The 17,950-nt window shown below is 44.9% G+C and overlaps 1 protein-coding gene across 1 annotated transcript; it reads right to left on the bottom strand.

Moving 5' to 3' along the window:
* Positions 1–106: 106 nt before the first annotated feature.
* On the bottom strand, positions 107–17,934 carry rtf1 (RTF1 homolog, Paf1/RNA polymerase II complex component). The gene is made up of 18 exons (XM_088926112.1): positions 17,736–17,934; positions 10,902–11,012; positions 10,218–10,368; positions 9,563–9,767; positions 8,963–9,080; positions 7,956–8,067; positions 7,462–7,600; positions 6,756–6,933; positions 6,222–6,304; positions 5,543–5,630; positions 5,292–5,399; positions 4,723–4,800; positions 4,124–4,245; positions 3,780–3,837; positions 2,970–3,047; positions 2,290–2,388; positions 1,478–1,589; positions 107–997 (listed from the first exon to the last, which is right to left on the bottom strand). The coding sequence occupies exons 1-18, from the start codon at positions 17,817–17,819 to the stop codon at positions 891–893; spliced, it is 2,031 nt and encodes a 676-aa protein (XP_088782238.1). The 5' UTR covers positions 17,820–17,934; the 3' UTR covers positions 107–890.
* Positions 17,935–17,950: the final 16 nt, after the last annotated feature.

Raw genomic sequence — 17,950 nt, 5'->3', positions numbered from 1 at the left:
CTAAGGGATGAGCCCATTTTTTTAGTAATTACTGCAGCATAGCACCTGTCCACTGTTAACCAAAACAAGTGAAAATTGACGGAAAATTCAACACACCCACAAGAAATATGAAAAGTGTCCCTCTTTATTGTGCAGCACCCATTAGAACTGAATATTTACATGGCATGCCACGTCAATACGGGATTTACTCAAGAACATGTTTTCCAATACTCACACCTGTCCTCTGGTAAACGTACAAGACTGCTGACGTCAAGTTGGGGGGAAAAAAAGAGGTCGATCTTTACATTCTCCATATGAACTGTTCTCGTTTGGTTTTCTTATACAAAACGTGTTGTAGTTGTGTTTCCCTTGTTTGAATCCCAAAGGGACAGAGCCTCTGGTGTACTCCAGAGGCCTGTCTGGGTCGCCACTGGAATAGATCGATAACGCAGCACTTGTGTTTCTTCACATGTTGAGATGCTGCAGAAAGCAAGAATCCGGAGTGGAAAAAGAAAAATCACTGCCCTCTTTCGGTATTCCCAGCTGAAACGAAGCCATCTTTTTCTTCCAGATAAAGGTCTATTTGTGTCCTTAAGTAATTTACAGATGATTCTCTATTGTCCTCTGGTATTATGTCCTCCTCAAATCACAGAATACAGTTCATGGGTAAGGAAGGGAGTTTTAAAAAAATAAAAAGGAATCCCACGTACAATTCACGTAATATGCAAATAAAGAACAGACGACCTTAAAAGGAAAAAAAAAAGCACAAGTGAACTCTTTACAGTGAAGGTGAAGTCTGTGTTCTCTCAGTCGGACGCACACGCGCGCGGACGTGGTGGGGCCCATGCTGAGCACCTGCAGTTCCAGCAGAAACACGGACACATGCAAGGAGAGCTGGGCTGGGCCAAAGCTCAGATGAGCCCCCTCCTCTTCTTGTAGTCCTCCAGGTTGAGTGACCGCCGGGGGGCGCCGTCTTTCACAGGGAGGGCGTTGGAGCTCACGGATAACGACTTGGCTTCTGCAGAGGGCGGGAAACGTCAATTTTCGTGTGAAATTCTGTTCAGATCAGCCTGTACTCTATCATTGGCAGCTCAAAAGCTTGCACTGAGCGGGGAGCACGGAGGAAAACCAGTTTTGATTTTCAAAAGCATTACTTTCTCCCAATCGGGAGAAATTAATCAGCCTGTTTTATACCCAGGAACGCATTCAGTAGTCAAAGCAACCATCCAGGAGCAGAACTTTGCTTTTGCTGAATGGTGCTGGGATAAATCATTTTCAGACAGTGGGGTACAAACTGAACAAGAGGATTGAATTTAAGGTATATTTTAGGTGTTTTTAGCAACAGTGGATAATTTAGATTCGAATACATTGTGTCCAAAACACTTCCTATATATTTCTAAATACACAAATTGGCCCTGCCAGGAGATACGGGGGGGTTCCTGGGGACAAAGTGCTTGTCGGAAAGAAAGAGGAACCAAGAACAAAGAACGCCTCCCACCTGCATTGGGCACCTGAAGGTCAATCTTCACGTCGAAATCATGAACTTTAAAAAGATCCTCGGACAGATCGCTTGTGGTTTTGGCCACGTCTTTATCCTTTCCTCCTTGTCCCTGAAAGCAAAATATCCAGAGTAAGGAAAAAACTTTTTACTACTACGAAACCCACCATCAGTGGTTTCTAAATTGCTTAGCAAGGCCTACTGATCTAGGGGGGCAGTGTCTGTGCACTGCGACATTACCACCATCCAGAATTCTTGAGCTAGGCAACGTAAGAGGCAGTTCAACTTTGCTGTGTAACAATGAGCAGCACCGGAGCAGCATTTGATACAATTTCAAATATCCTTACTTAATTACGGTTTCAATCCGATTGTTACTATTAATAATGGTTCATTTTAAAATGCAGGAAGTAGTTTTTTGTGCTTTAGAGAAACTGAACTGGAGAGTAAACCGCAACTAACAAACTATTCTTACTCCTAAGCAAGAGAGACACAGTAAGAAATCCATCCTAAACCAGGAGGGAAAAAAAAACTGCTTCAGTGTGCAACACAGCCCAAATCATAACCTTACATGCAAGTCTTTGCTAACCAAGGTGTACCCTAACTGAATTCTGACCTTATTATGAACCTCATTTGCTTGTACTACTAACCAAACTGCCACTGAATTCATAATATTTTATATTTGAAGTAAATCAAATGTAAATCTGCAATCTCTCATAGTACAACGACACCACTTGAAAGGTTAAAGCTCCAGATTATACTTCCATCTTGAGGATATGAATTGCAGCACACTCCAGGGAAAGCCAATATCTCACCGGTTTGCTTTTCTCTGGGACGTTGTCTGGCGTCGACCCCGAGCCATATTTCTGGTTGAGATGAGCGAGGATAGCAGCGTGAACAGAAGGGTCACGAGCCTATTGGGAAAGAAGACGATAGAAATTCAATTTTTTTCCCTTCCAGCGTATAGGGCCAGCATCTACAATCCCGTCTAGAAAAAAACCAAGACCGGACGTCAGTGAAAACTGAACAACAATTTCTTACTTAAATCTAAACCATATTTTCTACCTGCTCAAGCTACCTGCGACCTGCTTCTTTAATTTTCCTCAATGTTTAAAAATCCTTTTCTTGATTTGAAGTTCATGCAGTGGATGTTATAACCGTTAGTCAAGTGATTGAAAGTAAAGCACTTGTCTGGAGCACAAGCCCTTAGCTTTGGGCGGTGTCATTAGTGGACTGAGACTAGTTCTCAAATGGCAATTAGTTCCAATTAATTACAATCAGTGTGCCAACGAGGCAGGAGTGACTCAAGTAGCCGAGGATGAATTCAGCTTGCGGGTGGTGACTTACAGAGCACAAAGTGGCCGACAGTCTGGCAGCATATTTTGCAGGAAAGCATTCACAGGCATCAGGGCCACAAGCAGTCACCGAATCAGAACGGGGCTGATGTATAAAGTTAAAAGTAACAAGAAGCGCAAGTTGCAAACCAAAGACCTACGTTGGACACCATGGTGGGCTTGCACTGTCGCCTTGTGAAGGGATCCATCTGCTGGTTCTTCGAGTTCTGACCCTCAGCCTGAAATACACACAGCAAATCAACACTTCAGACAAGCCAGATCTCTGTGTGCAAATAATAGATTTCAATAGCTTACAGCAAAAAAATTACATACAGAAACTTTAATGTCACTGTTATTCTGAGGCACCACTGTAAATGAAAATATGCCGTCACGTTTTACCCTTATTTCAGCACTATTAGTGTAAAGGACTCAATGTACTTTTAAATACGTGGTTGTGCAGCAGAAACTGCAGGGATGTGCAACAAAAAGTTATAATATTTCTCCAGTTTTAATTCTGTTTCACACAAGTGGAAATCTTGCCCCCTTTCTTTTCTGGATATCATCCATGAACATATATGATCTGAATGCTAAACAGGTAGTCAAAAAATGTGACTCTCAATGCACAGAACCTGTACTTGCCAAGACAAATGCCTTTTTTACTACTCTGACAATGGAACAAAATGACTGAGATGTACTTAAACAGTCATCCTGCCAGCCCATCTGCCAGATCACTGCTATTACTAAAACTGTAGAATTGTTACGAGTGCCCTACACAATGCAGGAGTTGCCCACGAACAGCTATGAGTTAAAAAACAAATCACTTAACATGATTAAGATGGGAACACTTCAAAACAGCCTACTCAACAGGTTGAAAGAATCACGTCTGTTACACAACTACTCAAAAAACATGTAGTTTTCAACCGATTCAAAATATTGCTGAAACAAGCCTGTCTCTGCTAACAAAGACTCACCACAAGGGCCTTCTCAGACTCCACGATGTTCCAGCTTCTGTTCCTCTGGTTAATGTAACTGTGAAACAAAACAGATGACTGGCGATCAGGTGGGGCTAACATACACAGCACCACTAAGAAGCAGGGCTTATAAGTGACCAGCCCTGAAGCTGTACAAAACCCCTCCTTTAAAACAGTTTCACGGGCTGATTAGGGCACCCACTTAAAAACACATTCTTCCTTGCTTCTGACTTAGAAGGGGGCAGGAAAGTACCCCCCCCCAGCTTAAAAAAAAACTTTCAGAACAACCCCTTTAATCCAGTACTAGACTGGTATGGAGAGGTAAACATGTTTGTCACTCCTACCTGATGGCCGAGATGTTTTTGGTTCTCTGTCTGTCCAGAGCCTCCGCTCTCTCCTCCAGCTCGTTCAGCTGATCCTGGATCTGTTTGACTTTTTCTCCATCTCCAGCTTCTTCAGCCATGGCCTGGAGACACACCACACATCTGTCACGCCCCACACAGAGCTGGGCCCAAGTAAACTGCCTGCTTCTCTTATCCTCAACAGCTGGCAGTCTACATACTAATTTTGTTGTGTTAATCATGTACTTCTCCCAGACCCAGATTCCCAGTTCCCTTGATCCAGCTTTCACCCCTTCTCAATCCCGAGGTTTCAAGTTTAGTTCACATCACAATACCAAAGAAAAAAAGTGATGATGCTGTTCAGAGTGTGGTGCAAAAAGGTGTAAAAATTAGAAGTGATCAAGAAGAGGAGCGGCTCGTGCATCACAAAGCAAGTATTAGTGCATTCTCTGTGTTAAATTCACATTTTGGCTCTACTGAAGAACTCTTTGACAGCCGATATCAGAAATTAACTTGAAACAGCACACCACACTTTAATGCAAACAGCCTAGAAGCATTTTTGAACTCTACTCCCTGAGGAAACATCTACTCAGAGCTCTTACCTTCTCTTTCAGGAGCTGAGTTTTCTTCATGGCATAATTAGGAGGTGCCTTTCGAAACCTGTCTTTCTCTTTAACGATCTATGAATGAAACAAAGGACAGCAATTTAATTTCTGGGAAAATACGTCTGCGAACAGGCCCCCTTAATATCTAGATGTGCAGTACTTAAATCAGCTGTGAGCCTAAACAAGTTACCAAGTTAATTCACCATAGATTTTTTCAATTTCATCTTCAAATTAGGGATCTATAACTGGTATTGAACTCCCTGTCGCATCTATAACCCTAATCCCAGTGTAGGGAGACATCTTTTCTCCAAAGAACACAGGGTTTAGCACTGTCCATCACCCACAGTGCCTTCCACAGTCAATACTGCCAGCTTCTTGTCAAGACACAAAGACTGATAGTGGAGGATATCCATTCTGAAGCAAGACCACCTAACAACCATCAGTTTCCCCAAATAAGAACATACACGAGTGCAAGATTTTACTGAACACAATGGTATGAACGTCTATGTTGAGACAAAGTCAGGTAAAAACAGCACATTCTTTACTTCAAAAACAGATCTACGTACATCCTCAATGTCTTTGTCGTTGAATTTGTAGTTGAGCGCTTCTTTAATGGCTTGCTCCTTCTTGGCGATCTCATCCAACGTAGGAACCTGCATTCCAGCGATGATCATCTGTGAATCGGGAGGATGGGACACATGCCAGAGAGGAAGTGTGAACAAGAGGTGGGTGGCAGTTTTCACCTTCCACAGAACTGGAGGAAAAAAAACTGGACCAGAAATAGCTGGGCTTCTGGGCCTGGAATCTCAACACTCACCGCCTCTTTCCACTTCATAAACTCGTTCTCCGTGAACTCCTGGTTTGAGACGAACTCCAGTCGGAACACGCGTGTGTCGCCACCATGCCTGCAAAACAGACAAGTCCTTCCCCGTGTCATGGTGTCATGTCAGAAGGAGCAGTGCAGGACCTCCCAACACCAAAACAACAAACTCCAATACCAGCGGAACTCGGACTAACATACTGCCTGGGATTAGGGATACAGTACAGACAAACCACAGAAAACACACACAGCTTTACAAAGAATAATGAAATTACTTTCTGGTTGAACTTTAAACTCACAGAAAGGCCCATCAGGGAAGAGCATTATCCAAGTACTGCTAATTTCAGATGTGGATTTTTCCTCAATTTGACCAACAATGTATTTATATATTTCCTTTCAAGTGGAATAACTACATAGAATTAAAGAGTTATTGTCAAGTTATTTACTATAAAACTGGATGACATTTTTACCAGACCAGGTCCACATTTGTACCCATTTATACATCTAGATATTTTCCTGGAGCCGTCTATAAGTGTGCCTTGTGCAAGAGCACAATAGCAGTGCTCCACCTGGGATGCGAACCCACAACCTTCAAGTCTACAGAGACCTAGTCAGGACCCCACACGGCTGCCTATTCTGCAAACCCAATACCTTTAGTGAAAGAGGTGCTACGTACCGTAACTGTAAACCTTTATTTGTTCTCGTCGACCCCAGCTGGTAGACTTTAGCTGTTTCCACAACATCGACAATCTCCGCAACCTAGAAAATCAGAACAGACAGATCTGTCAATTCAAAAAGGTGATTTTTAAAATGCATTCATGTAGAAGTGTAATTACTACTTGCTTGTGAACAGTGGGTTGAACTTATTTTTAATTTGTTACGTCCCGTGATGCAGAGAACTGCTTTAGTAGGTGGAGTAATGCCATAATGAGCCGGACTCTTTTAGTTCTTTACATATAGGTGCACAATCCCAAGCCAGTAGTGCTCTGTGCAATTTCTGTTTTTAGAACTGCAAATCACTGTGCCTGGTACAGATGTCTTTGTATCGACGTGTAGTATTAACAGGCTAAGACAACCGATTCCGAAGCGCACATACTCGCTCACAATATGAAAAGCTGGCGACAGGACCCCCACCACAAACAGCCCATCATGCTTCAGTGTTCTTCGCCCATAATTCCATTTGTGAGAGACGGACACCAAGGCCCCCTACCCTGTAGACGGGCTTGCTGCTGCTGTTTCCTATTCCTATCCGCACGAAGCAGCCCGTCACCGTCTTGGAGAAGAAAGGCATGTGGCACCAGCGCTCCAGCTTGTGCCGGGATAACCGAATCCGGTTCAGCTCATCCGGCAACGACACTGGCTGAGACTTCGGAGGAGTTTCTTCCTTCCTAGAGCAAACATGGAAAAAAAAACTTAACCTAGGAGTCCCCGTTCTCATTTAAACCATTAAGAGGTCAACCACTCCACAAATATTGCACTGAACATTCGGAGCAAATCCGTTTTCTTCCTCCCGCCAAGAACTTTTCCTGGAGTCCAGTGTTACAATCTGCTTGGGAAAATATGTACAGTACGATAAGATGTTCAGATAAACTTAAAACTGAGCAAACAGAAATTAACAATGAAAAAGTCAACCTACACAGTCTGAATGCAAGATGTCTGCTCCATGTAAGAACAGAAGAATTTGCATGCTGTGGTTATGAAATCATTATACTGTGAACGTATGAATGCCAAATACTGCAAAAAGGATTTACTTATTGCTTTAAACAAAAAAAAAATCAACACCTTTTTATCTAATTTGTTACTTATTAGTGCATACTGCATAGTACTGTACTTTGTAGTACCAAGAGCTCTGCTCTGGTTAGATTTCATGTTGCTAGTTTTTGAACTGGCATGGGACTCTCATTACAAACACGTACTCTTCTTCCTCATCAAAGGAGGATGAACGAGAGGAACGGTCCGTCTTCACTGAGGACTTGTCATCTTCCTCTTCCTCCTCCTCGTCATCGGAGTAGACCTCACTGGTCTTGAGAGGCTGCCTTTTGGCTAAGAGCTCAGCTGGCCAGAGGAACAGCAAGAGGTCAGAATCACGCAGGCAAATTCCCCAACACCATCCCAGAACGTTCACTCTAGCAAGAGTGCAACGCAATCCCATACCTGCACCTTTGACTCCATGTCCCTAGACATTCGCAACAGGCACAATATCAATTAAAAAATCAACTTTAAAACACTACACCTTAAAGACGTGAAATACATTCTATGCATACTTAAAAATGACAAATGCACAAAGTTCAATGGCTTGAAACATTAACTGATAATCCCCTGAAAGATTTAATCATAAGCATGTGGAATTCTTTGGAAACAGGGAAAGCAAAGCAATAGTCATGTTTTTGTTGAAAGTCAGAATAAGTACCTGTTCTGTTCTTCTTTTTCTCCCTCTCTGCTTTGAGTTCCTCCATGGCTTGTGATTTCTTATCTAATTTCTCATCACGCTTGGACCTTCGTTCCTTATTGTGGGACATGACCTACAGTATGAAGAGGTTCACAAAGGCACTTGAAACAGAACGTCTGGAAAGTACTGCAAAGCCCATCTAGGCCAAGCAGAAGTCCGCGTAAGACTTTAAGACGGGGGATCTTCAACGCTGGTCCTGGAGAGCTCCAGTCCAATTATAGGTCAGAGTAGACCACCTCATTAGGAACACTCCTTTACGTTATAGATCAGTTTAAGTTATTTGTTCTCAATGGTGGCAACTCATGATCTGGAAGGCTGATGGATATTCCAAGTTCTTTCATTTGCTGCAAGATCCAAATGATCTGTAAACTACTGAACTGAACACATTTACTTGATAAATTATGTTGTTGAAGATGGCCTCTGGATGAAATGCTTGGATCTGTTAACTACCAACCACCAAAGAGGTTAGATGGGCCAAATTGCATCCCGTCATCTGTAACCTCATGTTCTGCTCATTGATTTTTAACTCCAGGTCCTTAGAAATTGCTGATTTCACAGGTGTACACAAAACTTGCTGCCCTGGGGCTCTCCGAGACCATGGCCGGAGACCTCCAGACAAACACAAGGATTAATCCAAGTAAGACCTTCGAACTGATCCAGCCACAGGTTGGGCTTTATGGATGCAGACATTCTGTATCCAAGAAATTCTAATAATTTGATTAACACCACCTCAGCCAAGGTCAATGTCAAAGGCTGTTAATAATACATCTGCCAGAATTGAGTAAAAAAACTGGCAACAAGTATTTTACATAATTAAAGTGCCGTAAAAATGTACCAAAGACATCAAATGCCTTATCTGTACTCTAGAAGCAAAAATAAGTAACGTGTCCCATAGTACAAATGATCCAGTTAAGGTCAGCGCCGTATTGCAAGATGAAAGGAGGCCCTGTCAGCGACTCCACACTCACCACCTGTGTGTCCTGGATTTGAGACTGCTTCTTCTTTTCCTGCTCCTCCTCCTGCTTTTTCTTCTTCTCCTCCTTCTCCTTCTTTTTGGCTGTTTTCAGCTTCTTCTTAATTTCAAACCTGACAGAACAGACAATGAGAGTAAGGAAAGGGCAAATTAAACCATAGCTCAGTCTGGATCTGCCTAGCTTTAGCTTCAAGCTATCAATGTATCAGGCACCCTTACAAAGCACACAAGCGCACTTTTTGCTGCACAGTTAGTTTTTAAGATTACCTACTGGATGTTGGCCTTATGACATATAATAGCTGCATAACAGCCAGGGACAGCACAGAGTAGTGGGGATGCCTCTGGACTCATGTGACAGAATACGGGCTTGAGACACTGCTGCCAGACCCTTGTTTAAGGTATTTAACCCCAGCTGCTCAAGTCCACCCAGCTGTAAGTGGGTGAGCACTGCTGCTGGGTAATCCCTGTTAGACTGGCCTCCCTGCTGAGGGAAAGTTACGTACTCTCACTAAAGCAACCAGGCTGAGTTCTGGCCCAATGAGCCGCCTTGCTCTGTGCCCCTCCTCTTCCTGGAATCGCCCGTCACAGTGCTCACCTCCTCTTGAGCACCTCTCGCTTCTCGATACGGTTGAAGAGCTCCTGCTCCCTCTCCTTCTCCGTCATCTGCTCCAGCCGGGCCCGGTCCTCCTCATCCCCCATCAGGTCGTCGCCGTAGCCGTCGCGGAACACCTCGTCCTCGGAGGAGGAGTCCGAGTCCGAGCTGGAGGAAGAGCTGTTGCTCTCCGAGTCCGACACCTCACCTGCCGTGCATGCGCAAGTCGTGTCAGCCAAGACGCACAACCTCCCCCCCCCCCCCCACACAAAACTATACACCCCAGGAGGACTACAGAAACGGACTCCTGTGTCCTCAAGAGGGTCCTGTTTCCACCAGGGAAGCAGACTTCAGGTATACGGAACAAAACCATCACCTGGGCATTTCCAATTCTTTCAAATGGGCAATCTAAAGAGTCACTGTAATACAAAACCACGATACATTTCTGAAACCTATCGGGACTTCTTTCGAACCAAAAGCTTCTCTTAATTCTAGTTCCCTCAGGACGAGAAATGGCGCCACACTGCTCACCCACGGTAAGCAGCCCTGGAAGATGCCTTCAAGCCTCCTGCATCCGACTCTTAATCCCACGGGGAAAACGAGGAAAACGCCCCGGTATCGGAAGGCCCCCCATCCCTCCCCCCGTCGCCCCTCCCACCTTCCTCAGGGGCGGAGCTCTCCGCGGAGCTGTCCCCATCTGAGCTGCCTGAAGACGCGGCCTTGTTGGCCCGTTTCTTCGCCGCTCCCTTCTTCTCGCCCCCTTTCCCCGACTTCGCTTTCTTCTTGCTCTTGGTGCCGCCCACGGTCCACTGAAAAAGGACCACAGGTCCACGTTAGAGTGCCAGACAGGCATCAAGAGCACATCTTTCAGCGGAGGAATCACCAAAGGAGATGTTTCACATTTATACTGAAAAGCTATATTAGACACCGACACAGTTTTAAAACATTCAATAACTGCCGCACCTAATGCAACTGTGGACAACCAGCTACTTACCATTAATATCAGCGACTATGGATTGTGCTACAAGGTATGTTGCACAGTATTTGTGACCACTTGTCCAAGAAATTGTCCTTGGGTTTTTGTAATACCGCAAAGCTGGGTTCTAATAAACCAAACATTAGTGCAAGCTACTCCTAGACCCCTTAAGCCAATCTTTATAGAACTTCCTGTATTGTACGTGAAGCTCCATGTGACCGCCTGTCGATATGAAGCCCTCTTTTCCTTCGGCCATTATTTTAAGTGCAGGTGGCAAGACAACGACGAGATCGAGCCCGTGTTTAGATCTGCTGTTCACATTCAGGTATATTCACACTATAGGTATAAGTATTGCCGCTGCAGTACCTCGTCATCGCTGTCCGACGTCTCCGAGTCCGTCGAGGCAGCTGGCTTGCTGGGGGGGTCCTCCTGATCGCCCGAGTCGACTCTCTTCCTCTTCGCCAGCGACAGCAGCTCCTGCGACACAGACACGGTTTACCCAAGAGGCAACAGAGAGAGCAGCTCTCCACGCATTCTGTTCGGTCGAGAGGAAGGGCATTGAGGACTGTGATCAGGAAGCAGTTCTATACACAAAGGGCAGTAGATGTCTGTAGCACATGCTACCCAGCCATGTTGTACAAGATAATTCCCTAGAATTCTCTCTGGGAAAACTGGAGGAGTCCTTGGACCAGTGTAACAGCAACCTTTAACCAAGACGAGAGGAGGCCATATAGTATATTAGTTGCAACCATTTCTTATTTTCAATCACAAAAATTACTACTCACTACTCATCCTGGATCGAGACAAACGTACACACAAGAAAAGAGAACTACATCAAAGGGATGAATCAGGGGACTTCCCAAATGCTGAACCAGTGAAACTGCTCATTCTAAGAGCAATTAGGGATCTAGCTGTGGAGATCTTGAGCCTGAGGTCAGACAGCGACTAGGATTCCCTAAGTGGTGATATATAATATTTCAGTGGAATCAGTTGGACAGAGCTCTCTCTGATCCAAACAAAACAGATTAACAGAGACGGCTACAAGTGACACAGCTCTCCTCCAGCATGCTGCAGCAGAGCTTGCAGAGTGTCACAAGAGAAAGTGTTCACTGGGTTGGCCTATTTGCACTTTTTTTATTCTTACAGCCTCTGGGGTTTTTATCATGAGCCTAGATATAATGTCAGCTGGAGATTTCCGATATAATGGGCAAAATAAACATTACATCAGGCAAAAATGTAAGGCTGCAGTTTTATTACCGATTTGAGGTTACGTCGCAAAAGAATTCTTCAGCAACCACAAATGGCACATTACAGTAAATAATAGTATTTTAAGGTTAATCTCAATTTATCACTTTTTCAACATTAACACTGTCAGTTGCAAAGACCATGTTTATGTATTTGTACCTATCACAGTCCACATATTCCAGTGCTTTTCTTTCATACATACCTCTATAGCTACACTTTGAAGATCTATACATGTATACCTATATTAAGCAGGCTAGCTACATACATTAAGCCGTGCCTGACATGTCATTGCCTTCTGTCAGTGAGCTTAGTGCACGTCAGGCTCGATTTAGTCTCGCACTTCATTAATCAAGGTCATCGGCATACTGCTGCGATCGCTGTCAGCCTTGACAAAGCAAGCCTTTACTCTCCCACGTGCTCCGAGCAGGAGCTCTTTTATAATGCACAAGACCCATAAGGCTCCGCGTAGTGAATGTACTCGAAGTGCAGATGTCCGTTTGCGCAGACAGATATTGATTTTTTTTTAAGTCATCGGGCCAACACGTCCAGATGCACAAATCTCCAGTGTTTCGAACAGGAATAATTTCCCTCTATCACCATGACAGGTTACTCTTCAGCACATCGTTCGCACAAGATTGTGTTTTCACTGAAAGCCACAGCCGTGACATTGCGAGAAAAGATGGAAGGGTGTAGACATTTCCAAGACTAAACTGCCTATTGCTTTTTTTTTATTCACTAATTCACATTAAAATTAGAACCACACATCTAGACCCAGCCACTCCCTTTCATGAACAACAATGAACAAAACAAACCAGGCTTCAACATTCTTCACCGAATGAAAATAGTTCTAAGAAACCAAGCTTTCTGTGGGGGCAGGGGGATGGAGAGAATTTTTCTGTTGTTGTTTTTTTCCATACGTTTATATCATGTAAATCTCCAAATACTGCTGCTTTCTTATTTGCCTCAGCAACCGATGGGACTGTCACACTTGGCCCCGCTGCTCAAATGCCGAGCAATCTAGCGATCAGCGGCAGTAGCAACCCGTTTCCCTTCTTTGGCCGCTGCAGAAAACGACTCACTCGGAGACTCGGAGCACCTCGAATCCGTTTATGACCACAGCTGTACCGAGTGCTCCTCAGAATACATACTCGGACCCGGGGCTCTGTCACTGAGTTCACAAACGCAGCCCCTGAGCACCGCCTCGGTCTTTATTCCCGTGTTCTGCTTTGTCTCCCGACTGCTTTTCCAGATCACACCCTCGCCTTCCTTTGCGATACTCTATCACGACTCCCGGATTCGCCCTTGTGCTTCGCTACAGTGTCTCCTCAGTTCCGAACCTTCGCTTGGTTCGGGTTTTGAACCTGGATCCGCCCGCACCACGCTCAGTTGCCCCGGCCTGCTACAGCAACACGCTCTCTGTGCGCATGCCCCACTGTGCCCGGTTCCTATGACACAGAGCACTGCCAGGCTGTTCGCTGCCAGCCCGCTGCTGGCGGCTCTCCTGCGTCACAGCTGCCTCTCGCTCAGCTAGTGGGTCCTTAATGCTCCCACAGCTCGGGAGCGGTCAATACAAATACACTGCGCTTCACTGCTGGCTGAATGAAATAAGAGGAACAAATTTAACTAACAATCCTGTGCCGAGACAAACTGTTGTACACCCCCATCACTCAGCCTGTCTGTAACCTAATAAATTTAACAAAGTCTAGAACAGAGCTACTCAATCTGCAGCCCTTCCAGTCAGCTCCACTGCAGTCCTTTGCTTGCAACCAGCTTCTGAACTGCTCTATTGATCTCGCTAATTACCACTTCAATAATTAAAAGTTGCAGGTCGCAGCGAAACTGTGACAGGGCAGACTGGAAGGGGACAGAAGATGCGTGGCCCTGCTCTAGTGTTGTTAGGGGTTTGTGACCAGCCCGTCACAGACCTTTCACTGCCAACCAGAGAAGTATTTCTGAAACTGTTTTGACATTACTACCCTGTACTGCACCACTGTAGGTATAGGATACCACACGATACTCTCAGTATCGCAGTGCTGACAGTCAGGTCAGCTTCATCCTTTTATCCATAAAATATACATCCTTATGTTCTCCACTTGCCTTATTCAACACCATGTTAAGACCACTTAATAAGATGTCAGGGGACATCTTTAAAATATTCAAAACCCATACAGACTTTTTCAGGTGTCTGAACACATAGTCTGAAGACACCAGATGCAAAAGAGAACAGGCCATTCGCCCCATCTAGCTTTTCTGGTTGCCAAGAGCTAATCAATCCCAGGATCTCATCTCAGAGCCAGAGTATCGGCTTCAAGAACACAGATAGACACTCATTCCAGACCCCTACAACCCTTTGTGTAAAGAAGGGTTCTCCTGCTCGCGATTTTAAAAGCACTTCCACATAGTTTCTACTTTTGTCTTCTGGATCATTTTTCTCGCATATTGCAAAGAAATCCATTGAAGACGTCTGCTGAGCCGATGATGCTCTTGAGAATTTTGATACTAAAATCTAGTCTCCCTGACATCTTTGCTATTCAATCGCTCAGTTCCTTCACCCTTCAGACCAGAATGTTGCACTTTTCTGGACCTATTACAAAGCTGCATTTTTTTTTATCATGTGGTGACCAAAAATCTACATCCATACTGGTGCATTTTACAATTTTTCACAAAAATCACTATTTAAATTCAACACAATATATAGAATAACTGTTTCACTGTTGTGGTTTGTGTGTCGGATGTCACAGTGGTGAGCATTGTTGCCTCACAGTGCTGGGGCCCTGGGTTCAATTCCAGACCTAGGTGCTATCTATGTGGAGCTTGTATGTTCTCCTCATGTTCACGTCCCCCCCCCCCCCCCGAGAGCTCCAGTTTCCTCCCACTGTCCTAACACATACTGATAGGTTAATTAGCTGCTGTGAGTGTGTGGTTGTATCTGACATCCTGACCAGGGTTCATTTTTACTTCCACAAACATATTGTTTGGAAATATAGTGTAATGACACAGCTTGGCTAAACTCTGCTTTACCTACTTTCTGAACATGCCATGACTGCTCACACTAAACTTTCCAGTTCTTCCACTAGCTTAACAGTGGTGCTAGCCAACTCCTTACGCGAAATACGAGCCAAAGCAATTTTTACAGCAGTGTACGTTAAACTACAAACGAGCTGTTGCATAAACAGAGCATTCTTCTTGTGTTCGGCACGATTTCAGTCCATTCCAGAGCCCATCCTGGGTTCTGCATCAGGACAGCAGTTCACCCCCCCCAGCAATGTAATCCCCCCCCCCCACCACGATACAGCTGCGTGGACTGGGGCAACTTGGGTATGGTACTTCACTCAAGCTACAACAGCAGTGTCTGCAACAGGGACTCGAACCCACAGCCTGACAGTTATGAGGCCAAAGGCTTACCAGCTAGACTCTTCTGCCCAAGATGTCCTCCTGCTGCTTGTGATGCATGCTAAGCCAGATGGAAATAACTCTGGCAGGAAGTCCCTGTCAGAGCAAACTGGTATCCCCACAGGGGTCAGCTGTAAAGAACGAGGGCATTGCCACCCTGCCCGAGTTCCTGACAATCTTGTCGTAAGCTAAAGATGAACTCCCACTCACTGTTAATAACAATAATAATAGTTAACTACCATCCATAAAGTTTACAGAGGCGCAATTCATAAATCCCGGAACAATTGTGTTGAGTTCTATTCAGTTTCTATGTGACGCAGGGCAGAGGTCAGACTCTGAACTTGTGTCCAGGGTTCGAGTCCCTGCTGTGCCCATGAGTAAGGAGTGCCTCTCCTGCTGCAGGGGTGGGGGTATCCCAATCCAGGCGCAGTCAGGACCTCACCATCCTGGGCAGTATGTTTTAATCTTGCTTATCCAAGATCCGAGAAATTCCAGCCTGATGAGCCTCCAGTCTGGAGATTGGATCTTACTTCACTATAGGACTGCTAGCCTAATAGACGACTCCAGCATGGTGTGTTCTATGCCCTGATTATGGTGGGATTCTAAAGCATTATTTGCATTTTAGATGCTTGTTTTACTACTGTTTCCAGAATATTTCATCTCCGTGCTACCGTAATACTATGGACAAATTCTAAAGCAAATCCTCTCACACACACACACAACTCTACACTAAAAAGAAGCACACAAAAAATCTGCTCTTTTAAGGTAAAACAACACCGCAGACATAAGCAAAAACTCATTCTGTTGAGAACTTCTGAGCAGGTGGTTACATCTACAAGGTACACGACAATACCAAATGTCTTGTCTGCATTAACATGAACTGCCACCAAATACATGAAGATAGAAGGAAACACTTATGGGAAGGTAAACTTTTTTAAAAGAAAAACAGATTGTAGCCTGCCTGAAAGACAGAAATGTTCAGACACGGGCACATTTTAGAGTAATTTACCAACCAGTTATTTGCTGTCTGCTGAATATAAGGCAGAGGGGTTTGCAATCGAAAATTACGTTAATTTAACCACAGATACCCACAGACCTTTTTTTCAGCCTTATGCGATTAAAAACGTAACAGCCACTGAATGAAGCGAGCTTTCTGCTTTCCCATTATAGGCCCAATTTTTTCAAGGTGATGCTCACAACGTTCAGAAGTGGCAAAGGACAGTACGACATAAATCAGAACTCAAAGTAGCGCAGAATGTATTCCTTGTAACACAATGCAGGGATGACTAACTTACAGCGAGTATTAAAAGCAAAAAGGAAAACCAGCGTGCAGTTGGACAGGTTGAACAATTACAAAAAAAGGCAGTAAACTTTTTTCACGATTTACGTTTCACATAAAAGCATGCATCGCTGTGCACTAGCGTTCTTGCTTCCCTTAAGAAATTCAGCACCACTGATTTCTCATGCCAAAACACTGGGGAATTTTAAAAAAACTTCTCGCATCCTCTCACGCCCATAACATCAAGACTACAGAAGCTCACAGCAGACGAAGCGAAAGTTGGAGTAGGAGCGGGCGAGCGCTGTGAACTTGCCTCCTGTACGGAGACCTGCACACCTGGCGCCTACCGCTGCTGCTTGCCTGGGTTCGTGCACTGCTGTCTTAAGGAACTCCGAGCTCGCAATAAATGCATCAAATGCTATAAACTCGGGTTTATCACAGTATTTGATTCGGCTGCAGATGAAAAGCCCTCACTGCATGTTGCACTACATCAGAACGCCCAACAAACTGATGCTTAGCATTGCTGCTGTCCCAGCACGCTACAAGACAGCCTAACCCCGAAAAGCAGTAATTCCGAGCCTCCGCTAACTGTTCCAACTGCCCGCGAAATGCTTTATTTGGACCGGTTGTTTTCAGCACTGTAAACACCCAAGTGAAAAGCCGTATGCACGTTTTTTTTAAAACAGAGCAACTAACCAAAACTGCCTGTTCTTGGACCAAGCAAGCCGGCAGCAACCTCATGACCGTCAATCTGAGCTCAGAATCTCGGTTTGGAGGTGCGAAACATTCTTCATTCCTCTACTGCCAACAAATTCCTATTACTGACCTGGTTCCGCTTCCTATACAAGCTAATTTCAGCGCCGTCATAAACAGTAATTCCAGCACACGCAAACCTGAGCTTTTTGCAAGATGAATGTCTCCATATCCATGGCTTTCGGTGTCCATATTTACACTGCGACACTCACGCTTTCTACAGCTCAAACCTCTACTACTGTTTTCGTTAATTTCGTGCGCATCCCGTCCGAAATTAATTCTGCCAATAATAAAAGAGCATTTCACACGGATTCCAGCCGTGATGGCCCAGGCTTTTGGTCTTTGATTTTAAAACTAGGTGTCTGCACTAGGGTAACACCAAGAAGTCTTGGCGACTTCGTGCACACTAGACTCGGTTCACAGACCCAGCTGAACCCGAGGATGCAAGAGGGCCTGTGGCGCGATGGATTTCTGTCTCCAACACTGATCGAACCCAAAAGGCGCAGAGCAGAGGACAAAGAGGTTCTTACTTGATCCAGATTATCGTCACTCGCGCTGTCTTCGGAGTCGGAGTCAATCACGACCCGTCCTTTCCGCTTCTTCACATTCACCATGATTGCTGTGAGGCCGGAGCTGCCTGGCGCTGCGTCGGGATAAAGACGAGCCGAGAGGCGCCCCCTCTGCAGCACACAAAGGCGCTGGAGCTCCACTGCGCATGCGGGCGCCTGAGATCTCACGCTTCATT

This window comes from Atractosteus spatula, chromosome 9 (assembly GCF_055471065.1).
Source record: "Atractosteus spatula isolate fAtrSpa1 chromosome 9, fAtrSpa1.hap1, whole genome shotgun sequence".
Lineage (NCBI taxonomy): Eukaryota > Metazoa > Chordata > Actinopteri > Semionotiformes > Lepisosteidae > Atractosteus > Atractosteus spatula.
Note: the sequence above shows the minus strand (reverse complement) of the source record. Positions and strands in the feature narration are given on the sequence as shown.

Bases quoted from the DNA above. Each gene is read 5' to 3' on its own strand.
- rtf1 (XM_088926112.1), bottom strand. From the start codon at position 17,819: ATGGTGAATGTGAAGAAGCGGAAAGGACGGGTCGTGATTGACTCCGAC. The intron at 8,068-8,962 runs GTGAGTGTGGAG...TTCATACTGTAG, and splicing joins AAATCCAGGACACACAGGTG to GTCATGTCCCACAATAAGGA. The intron at 7,601-7,955 runs GTACTTATTCTG...TCCTCTGGCCAG, and splicing joins GAAAAAGAAGAACAGAACAG to CTGAGCTCTTAGCCAAAAGG.